Below are 10313 nucleotides of genomic sequence, written 5' to 3'. Positions count from 1 at the left end.
TACTGACAGTATTCTGACAGTACTTCTGAAAGTACTACTGAAAGTACTACTGACAGTACAGCTGACACTACTACCATCAGTACTACTGACACTACTACCATCAGTACTACTGAGTACACACAGCAGGTAGTTCTCTGTAGTGGACGACACTGAGCTCATCTGTCACATGAAAAATATGTCTGAACAGCGTTCGGCTCATTATTTTCCATCTAGTGTAACACATGATGGTTTATTTATGGGGCGGCTGTAGCTCAGGAGGTAGAGCGGGTTGTCTAGCAATGTGAAGGTCGCAGGCTCGAATCCCAGCAACTCCAGCTGCATGCCGACGCATCCTTGAGCAAGATACTGAACCCCAAATTCCTCCTGATGAGCAGTCGGCGGCACCTTGCATGCCAGCCTCTGCCATCAGTGTGTGTGTGCGTGTGAATGGGTGAATGTGTCAAGTGTTGTAAAGCGCTTTGAGCGGTCAGTAGACTGGAAAAACACTATAGAAATGCATTTACCATATAATGCTTGGTTAGTGACCATCAGTTGTATTCTACTTTTCACAATGCATTGTGGGATACAGGGTTTAATAAACCTCACTATACATTCACTCTGTAGTGAGTCATGAGTGACTTTAGACAGCCTATATTTCTTTTTATTATAGCTGAGTGTCACGTCCCTCTCTGCCTCTGATTTTTAATGTGATTACATTTTCTCACTGTCACCATATGGCCAAAAGTTTGTGGACAACATGTCTGTTGTTCTCAGTCTGTTTTTGAGATCAACTCTTCAGTGACATTGAATCCTTCAAGTTTTTATCTCAATGAAGTCACCTTTAAATAATTTTGATGGGATATTAAGGGAGCAATTAACATTCAAAAAGTTCATCTGCTCAGTTTAAACCTTAAAGACCTTTAAAATTCAGGAATTATTTCAATGTGCTGTTGAAAAAGATGTTATTCCTAAAAACAGCTCAAACTGGTCAGATTATCAGAAATATTAAAACAACATTTTACAATTAAATTCTTCAAGCTGATTAATAAAGTATCACTAAATGATTGATCATCCAGTGATCGTCACACCTTATCATGAATAAGTGGGTTTAACATCCACCTGTGAAGTTTGTTTCTTTGGCAGATGTTGTCACAGCTGTTGGTTGTTTCTTTGACAGATGTTGTCACAGCTGTTGTTTGTTTCTTTGACAGATGTTGTCACAGCTGTTGGTTGTTTCTTTGACAGATGTTGTCACAGCTGTTTGTTGTTTCTTTGACAGTTGTTGTCACAGCTGTTTGTTGTTTCTTTGACAGTTGTTGTCACAGCTGTTGGTTGTTTCTCTGACAGATGTTGTCACAGCTGTTTGTTTCTTTGACAGATGTTGTCACAGCTGTTTGTTTCTTTGACAGATGTTGTCACATCTGTTGTTTGTTTCTTTGACAGATGTTGTCACAGCTGTTTGTTTCTTTGACAGATGTTGTCACATCTGTTGTTTCTTTGACAGATGTTGTCACAGCTGTTTGTTGTTTCTTTGACAGATGTTGTCACAGCTGTTTGTTGTTTCTTTGACAGTTGTTGTCACGGCTGTTGTTTGTTTCTTTGGCAGATGTTGTCACAGCTGTTGGTTGTTTCTTTGACAGATGTTGTCACAGCTGTTTGTTTCTTTGACAGATGTTGTCACATCTGTTGTTTGTTTCTTTGACAGATGTTGTCACAGCTGTTTGTTTCTTTGACAGATGTTCTCACATCTGTTGTTTCTTTGACAGATGTTGTCACAGCTGTTTGTTGTTTCTTTGACAGATGTTGTCACAGCTGTTTGTTGTTTCTTTGACAGTTGTTGTCACGGCTGTTGTTTGTTTCTTTGACAGTTGTTGTCACAGCTGTTGGTTGTTTCTCTGACAGATGTTGTCACAGCTGTTTGTTTCTTTGACAGATGTTGTCACAGCTGTTGGTTGTTTCTCTGACAGATGTTGTCACAGCTGTTTGTTTCTTTGACAGATTTTTTCACAGCTGTTGGTTGTTTCTCTGACAGATGTTGTCACAGCTGTTTGTTTCTTTGACAGATGTTGTCACAGCTGTTGTTTGTTTCTTTGACAGATGTTGTCACAGCTGTTGTTTGTTTCTTCGACAGATGTTGTCACAGCTGTTTGTTTCTTTGACAGATGTTGTCACAGCTGTTTGTTTCTTTGACAGATGTTGTCACAGCTGTTGGTTGTTTCTTTGGCAGATGTTGTCACAGCTGTTGGTTGTTTCTTTGGCAGATGTTGTCACAGCTGTTGGTTGTTTCTTTGACAGATGTTGTCACAGCTGTTTGTTTCTTTGACAGATGTTGTCACATCTGTTGTTTGTTTCTTTGACAGATGTTGTCACAGCTGTTTGTTTCTTTGACAGATGTTGTCACATCTGTTGTTTCTTTGACAGATGTTGTCACAGCTGTTTGTTTCTTTGACAGATGTTGTCACAGCTGTTGTTTGTTTCTTTGACAGATATTGTCACAGCTGTTTGTTTCTTTGATAGATGTTGTCACATCTGTTGTTTCTTTGACAGATGTTGTCACAGCTGTTTGTTTCTTTGACAGATGTTGTCACAGCTGTTGTTTGTTTCTTTGACAGATGTTGTCACAGCTGTTGTTTGTTTCTTTATCTGAGCTATTACAGAATGCAATGGTATGATTTCAATGTGGCAGGTAAACCTCGAGTCTTAAGTAGGTTTACTGTCCTTCACAGAGTGTATCAGTGCAGCCATTTAGAAAATGTGACAACATTTTGACTTTCCTTTCTGCAGATGGTTAAGTGCCTGAGATCTTTTTTGTATGTAAGCTGTTTGTGATTGTGGTATACAGCAAAATGTTCTGTTTGTTTTTTGGTCAAGTGAGAAGTCTTGGACTCTTTATTATTTATTTAATAAACTTTTTATGTTGTTAGTTGTTTGCTCATTGCACATAACAGGAGGATGTTGGTTAGAAGTCGATTTTTTTTATGTCAGTGATTCAGAATATGCTGAAGCTGTATTCATTTACTACATGTATGCTGCTACAGGCACACTTTTCTTTTCCTGTTGGTTCTTTGGGATATTTTCTGGCAAATGTAACCTTTCAGTTGACTTGCCACATCTCCACATTTATTTTAGTATTAAAAGATATTGGAAGTTGAATCAGTATGGATCATTACAAATACTTTGCTTTAGTAGTCACACAGTAAGAAAAACAGAAATCCTGTATAGAAAAAAAAGATGCATCAAGATGCATTGATAGTTGTTTTATCCTCGCATCGCAGCCCTCTGAATCGTAATCGAATCGTGAGGCGCCTCGAGAATCACACCTGAGCTGCTTCCACCAACATGAACGTGACCGCTAATGACCTCACAGTCCAGCAGAGCTCCTATAGGCCGAGCCGACACACCTGCAGCAGTCAGACAGGTGTCCCTAATAAAGTGGACACAGCTAATTACATTTTCTGTTTTTAAATATTTATATTAATCTAAATCTGAAGTAACTGCAGCTGTCTCATAAGTGTACTGCATTAGAAGTACACAGAATCACAGGGAAATACAAGTACCTCAGAATCGTAGTAACATGCAGTAAATGTGCAGACGTGTTCGACACGTGAATGACTCCATTATTCTGTGTACTGAACTAGAAAGTCTGAAGTTACAGTGAAGACGCTTTGTGTCCCTCCTCAGCTCCTGTAGCTCAAGAGTCCTCGGGCAGTTTAAACCCGACACTGTGAGAACTCAGTCCACGTGAGACCACAAAGTCCAGAAGAGTCCATGTGATGTGAGACCAGAAAGTCCAGAAGAGTCCATGTGATGTGAGACCAGAAAGTCCAGAAGAGTCCATGTGATGTGAGACCACAAACTAGACCTCAGTCACGTTTCCGTCAGTAAAAAAAATAAAATAAAAAATAATAATAAAAAAAAACAAAACAAGCACAAATACAATAAAAATGTTTTAAATCAAAACAGCTGCAGTGTTTTGAATCTGTAATCTGTAATATTATAAATATTATTTTAATTCATTTAATAAGTTTATTTAGTTTAATTATGTCAAACTAAACAAACATCTGTCTCAGTTAATTCTGTCTACAGGATATAATTATTATCATTATTGTTATTATTATCATCATTATCATTATTATTATTATTATTGTTATCATTATTATCATTATTATCATTATTGTTATTATCATTAGCTCAACATGATTCAGTTTTAACTGATCAATAACAGAACAAAATCAGTTGAATGAGGTGGGAAAAAAGGTGAAAAATAAAAACAATTATTAAATTAAAAACGATAGTTTTTACCTCCTTGGGTTTGTTGAGCCACTTCTTGATTTTATTCATCGCTGCTGTTTCCTCGGTGACACTAACACCGACAGTCCACCTGTGCAGGTAGACAGGAGGTGGGCGGGGCTTCACAGCCTCTTTGTGTTTGTAATCCGACACCAGAGAGTTTAACACACTCAGGATGTTACTGCTCTCTCTCTCTCTGCTCACACACACACTCTCTCACACTCTCAGACACACACTCACTCACACTCACATTCACACACTCAGATTACAATTAAGATTGTCTTTATTCATCCCACAACAGGGAAATTCACGTTACAACAGCTCGAGGTGCAACAGTACAAGTAGAATCAGAAAAATATGCATAGAAATATTAAATATTAAATAGAAAATAAATAGAAAAACAAAAGATATTTACAAAAAATGATAAGATATTTACAAAAGCAAACAAGTGGATGGAAAGTGACTGTTCATGTAGTGCTTGAGTTGAACAGTCTGATGGCTGTGGGGATAAGTGATCTGTGGTAGTGCTCCTTCTTACACAGTGGGTGTCAGAGTCTGCTGCTGAAAGAGCTGCTCAAGGTTTCCACAGTCTGGTGCAGGGGGTGAGAGGTGTTGTCCATGATTGATGTCAGCTTGGCTAACATCCTCCTCTCACCCACCACCTCTATGGAGTCCAGAGGACAGTCCAGGACAGAGCTGGACCTCCTGACCAGTTTGTTTAGTCTCTTCCTGTCCCTGTCCGTGCTGCTACCTCCCCAGCAGACCACTGCATAAAGGAGCGCCGATGCCACCAGTGTCATAAAATGTTTGAGGTAATGTCCTCTGCACCCCAAAGGACCTCAGTCTCCTCAGCAGATGGAGGCGACTTTGGCCCTTCTTGTACAAGGCATCCGTGTTATCAGTCCAGTCCAGTTTATTGTTTAGGTGAACACCCAGGTGTTTGTATTTTGCCACCATCTCTATGTCCAAACCCTGGATGTTCACTGGTGTGATCTGCGGTGTCTTCCTCTGGAAGTTGATCACCATCTCCTTTGTTTTACTGGTGTTTATATGCAGGTGGTTGCATTCACACCAGTTAACAAAGTCGTTGATGACCCCCCTATATTCCTGTTCGTTCCCCTCAGACACATATCCAACAATGGCTGTATCATCGGAGAACTTTTGGAGGTGACAGTTCAAGGTGTTGTGCGTGAAGTCCGATGTGTAGAGGGTGAAAAGGAAGGGAGAGAGCACCGTACCTTGAGGGGCCCCCATACTGCATAGAACCACGTCTGAGACACAGTCCTTGAGTCTCACATACTGTGGTCTGTTGGTGAGAAAGTCTGTGGTCCATGCAGCCAGGTGTTGGTCAACTCCCGCCCCTTCCAGTTTCCCCCTTCAGAAGTGCCGGCTGTATTGTGTTAAAAGCACTGGAGAAATCAAAAAACATGACCCTCACAGTGCGTCCAGTGTCTCCAGGTTTGTAATTGTTCTGTGCAGTATGTAGACGACTGCGTCATCCACCCCAATTCCGGGACGGTAAGCAAACTGAAGGGGGTCCAGTGTCGTGCTCACCTGGGGACGGATGTGCCTGAGAAAAATCTTCTCCATGGTCTTCATCAGGTGAGAAGGCGACAGGGCAGAAGTGGCCAGGCTCCTTGGGGTGCGCAGACTTTGGAACTGGCACCACACAGGAAGTCTTCCACAGGACAGGGACTCTCTCCAGAGCAAGGCTCAGGTTGAAGATGTGCGTGACCACCTCACAGAGCTGGTCTGCACAGTCCTTTAATGCTCTGGAACTGATGCTTTCAGGGCCTGTGGCTATTCTCGCCTTGATCCTCCTCATTTCCATTCTCACCTGCTCACTCACACACTCACTCACTCACTCACTCACTCACTCACTCAGTCACACACACACACACACACACACACACACACACACACACACACACACCATTATGAAGTCATCCCCCAGGTTACCTGTGTGACCCCAGTTCTCTGACTCACTTTGACGACGTTGGAAAACAAAATCAAAACAAAACAACTTCTGACAGAATTCAATAGAATTTATTTCTACTTCAACACATTTAATCAGCCACACTAAAAAATAAAGTCCATCTCAGAAGAAACGATCCGACACGAAGGAAAGCAGAACTCTGAGCTGAGAACTGAAGAAAAAACAATATCAAATATATCCAATATAATCAATATACATCCATCAATAATCAATCAGTGATGACTCTTTAATTAAACAGCTCTGACACAAGTCTTTAGTTTCTGAGTAAAAATAAATTCAGCAGCAAAGAACCTCCTGATCTGATGATGTCACTGACGTGTGTGATGATGTCAGAGTGACATCAGACGTGTGTGATGATGTCAGAGTGACATCAGACATAGAGGGGGTGGTACTGGCGGTGGGTCAGTCTCTTCCTGCAGGTAGGACAGGTGTGTGATGATGTCAGAGCGTCTCTCAGACACTGGCTGCAGAACACGTGACCACATTTAGTGGATACGACCAATCGGCCGCTCTCTACGATCTGTGAAGCAAAGAACAGGCACCCAATCAGAACCACAGGATTCTACCTGCTGTACAGGTGTGAGACAGGTGTGTGACAGGTGTGTTTGAGTCTCACCTCAGAGTACGAGTCCAGACAGACGGGACAGCTGATCGTCCCCGGTGTCGACCTGAAACAAAGAGAGACTGGTTTCTAATGTGAGCAGGGATCAGTCTATCACCTTGAGAGGAGTTAAAGATCATGTAAGCAGGGTTCAGGTGGATCAGTCTATTACCTGGAGGAGCTGTTGGCGTGTAGAGACGACATGATTGCACCATTGAGGACAGGGGGCGTGTCATCGTCTTCATCACTGCTGACGATATAACTCTCACCTGTGGTGACTCTCCTGTTCTGAGGACCTGATGGAGGACACCCACACACACGTTGGACTGTTCCTTTATTTAAACATGTTGACTGTCAACTGAAACTGTGACACAATAAAGTTTTACCTTCATCCACCAGCTGGATCGTCACAGCAGCAGAAGAAGAAGACGACACAAGAAAAAAACAACAGAAAAAGAATACTTAGTTTGAACACACAATGCAACAGCTGGTCAGTGTGTGTGTGTGTGTGTGTGTGTGTGTGTGTGTGTGTGTGTGTGTTTACCAGCACTGAGTCGTTATTGGTCAGGTCGACCACAGCAGCTTCTGAGCCCTCACAGGTCAGATCCACCACCTCCTCCACACCTGAACACACACATCATTATTGATCACTGATCAGGTGTGAAGATGCTAATCAATAACAGAGCGCACTGATCAGTACTGACTGTCCTCAGTGTTGTCCATCACATCAATGGTCTCTGTGGGGGGGGCAGAGTCACCATCAGACGTCCTGCTAATGTTAGCTGTCCTGTTAGCCACTCTGCTAGCAGTAGCTGCTCTGTTAGCGTTAGCTGTCCTCCTAGCGTTAACTCTTCTGCTGGTCTTGGAGTTGGGTCTGGAAACCAGAGGACTTCCTGTGGTCCTCCTCTTCCTCTGAGCCTGAACACACACATCACAACACACACTTATTACATCACAGCAGTGGGCAGGGCTTCATAGAGCTCCTATAATATTTGAAGTGAAATTAATTCAATCAGTTTGAGCCCTCTGCTCATTAATCAATATTTCATTTGACATTCGCTGCATCAATATCTGTCTGCTATTGTGTCAAAGTTTGAAATTCCAGAATCACAACAACACTTCAGATTAATCACAGCTAGCTTAGTGTTAGCCTGCAGCTAGCTTGCCTTTAGCCTGCAGCATCACTTCCAGACTCTTCTCCTGTGTGATGAAGATGATCAGCTGACGGGAGGAAACATGTTGGTTTATTTTCTTTTTCAGAGATCCTTTATTGATTTGTTTGTGAAGAGGGTTCACTCTGGACAGATTCTAGAAACCGACCTGAATTCCTGTCTTTTGTTGTTTATTGCTCAATCACTGAACTCTGGAATCTTTTCTTTTGGTGAATATTATTTGAACTTGTCAAAAGTCACCAGGATTAAGTCAAATACTTCTATCTTCTTAAAGGACTTAAAACCAACAATCTGTTGATCTTTACTGATCACCATGTGATCGTCTAACAAAGGCAGAGCCGTCAGTGCAGTTTAAACCGGTTTGAATCGTGGATTCAGAAAATCGCTTCACCCATATTGATGAAACATGATGTCATCAGAATGTCATTGTTCTGTCAAAACATTTGAAGAAGAAACTGTGAGATATTTGAGGACTGATCTCAGGTCAGATCCTGACTAAAGTCCTATATCAGCAGAAAACATCCTGCAAACAGCCGTCTGTTAAAGAAAAGAAGAAGAAAACTTACAGAGCTGCTCATATCACTGAAGACACTGCAGAGGAAACACACACACACACGCACACACAGTTAATGAGAAACATCAACCCATCTGATGGCTCTGTTAGCATCAACACACACTGATGGTTCTGTTAGCCTCAACACGTCTGATGGTTCTGTTAGCCTCAACACGTCTGATGGTTCCGTTAGCATCAACACACACTGATGGTTCTGTTAGCATCAACACATCTAATGGCTCTGTTAGCATCAACACACACTGATGGTTCTGTTAGCATCAACACATCTAATGGCTCTGTTAGCATCAACACATCTGATGGTTCTGTTAGCATCAACACATCTGATGGTTCTGTTCGCATCAACACACATTGATGGTTCTGTTCGCATCAACACACTGTTTGCATGATGCTAATCAAGCTAAACCATTAGCTAGTTAAAGATTCACTTGTAATAAAAGTTGACACTTAGCATTTAACACTGACGTTAGCTTTGTTTTCACAGCCGTTAGCATTCAGTTAGCTAGTAGGCGGCTGTAGCAGGTGTTGTGTTAAAATGTGTTCCCCTTCATAGTATGTTTCCTGTCGCGCGGCTCTCTGACGGTTAACGTTGTCTTATAAAATAAATAAAGTTGGATCAGTTCTGGTTGGAGGGGACTGGTTGGAGGTTCGGGGTAACTTCAGCCGAGGTTTCAAAGTTTTGACGGCGAATCAGAGTTTTAACACAACACCGGTAACAACAGTGTCAGCTGTTAGCATCAGTTAGCAGTCTTCACTCACCGTCTGTGTGTTTTCTCTCCTGTTAGCAGTTAGTAGCGGGGTAGTTCAGTGTCTGCATTAAAGTCCAGATATTTAAACATCACAATAACTGGTCCGTTTACTCCAAAACAGCTGATGCTAATGTTAGCTTCTACCGCCTGTTTCAGGAGCTTCTTCTTCTTCTCGAACGGAAGTTGGTGACCAGAGTTCAGCATCATTTCCGCCTCCTGCTGGCACATGTTGTGAACTACAGTCTTTAAATCTAATCAGATCTGCTGCATTATAACATTAATGATTATCTTCAGTTATTGATTCTACGACGGAGTATTAGGGCCACGTTGAGGGGGGGGGGGAATCACAAACTTCGAGAATAAAGTCGTAATTTAGGAGAATAAAGTCGTAATTTAGGAGAATAAAGTCATAATATTACGAGAATAAAGTCATAATATTACGAGAATAAAGTCGTAATTTATGAGAAAAAAGTCGTAATTTATGAGAAAAAAGTCGAAGTACTTAAAACTGAAGTAGGTCGATTGAATGGTTGTGACAAACAGGTGATCAGATTGTTTACAGAAGTATGTTGATCTTGACAGGTTGCTTATTGTTTACAGAAAAATGTATTGATGTGTTTGCATCAAACCAAAGTTTTTATTGTTTACAGAAAATGTATTGATCTGTTGTGATCAAAGCAAGGTTATTATTGTTTACAGAACATATGTGTTGATCATTTGTGATCAAGTTGTCATGGATTACAAAAGTAAGCCAAAGACATTGGATTTCTTGAGGTCACTTGCAGATCTTTGCATGAAGAGATTTTATTCTGACTGTTTACTTACTTGTGAAGTTATTAAAAGATATGTCTCCGGAAAAGATGCATTTTCTTGCATAGTCTTTTTAAAGTCCTTATACTTATGATGATATGATGCTGATGTGCCAAAAGATTAAGTATCTCCTTGTTTGTGAAAC

The 10313-nt window shown here is 41.2% G+C and overlaps 1 protein-coding gene across 1 annotated transcript; it reads right to left on the bottom strand.

Annotated features, from left to right (window-relative positions):
• Window positions 1-6293: 6293 nt before the first annotated feature.
• rnf4 (ring finger protein 4) lies at window positions 6294-9576 on the bottom strand. Its single transcript, XM_084352938.1, has 8 exons — window positions 9369-9576; window positions 8605-8629; window positions 7571-7784; window positions 7411-7490; window positions 7253-7265; window positions 7039-7162; window positions 6882-6933; window positions 6294-6785 (listed from the first exon to the last, which is right to left on the bottom strand). Exons 2-8 carry the CDS (start codon window positions 8614-8616, stop codon window positions 6636-6638), a joined length of 645 nt encoding a protein of 214 aa, XP_084209064.1. The 5' UTR covers window positions 8617-8629; window positions 9369-9576; the 3' UTR covers window positions 6294-6635.
• Window positions 9577-10313: the final 737 nt, after the last annotated feature.

The sequence above is a fragment of the Pagrus pagrus genome (genome assembly GCF_965226575.1).
Source record: "Pagrus pagrus genome assembly, chromosome: 5".
NCBI lineage: Eukaryota > Metazoa > Chordata > Actinopteri > Spariformes > Sparidae > Pagrus > Pagrus pagrus.
This window is presented reverse-complemented; position numbering and strand designations above follow the sequence as displayed.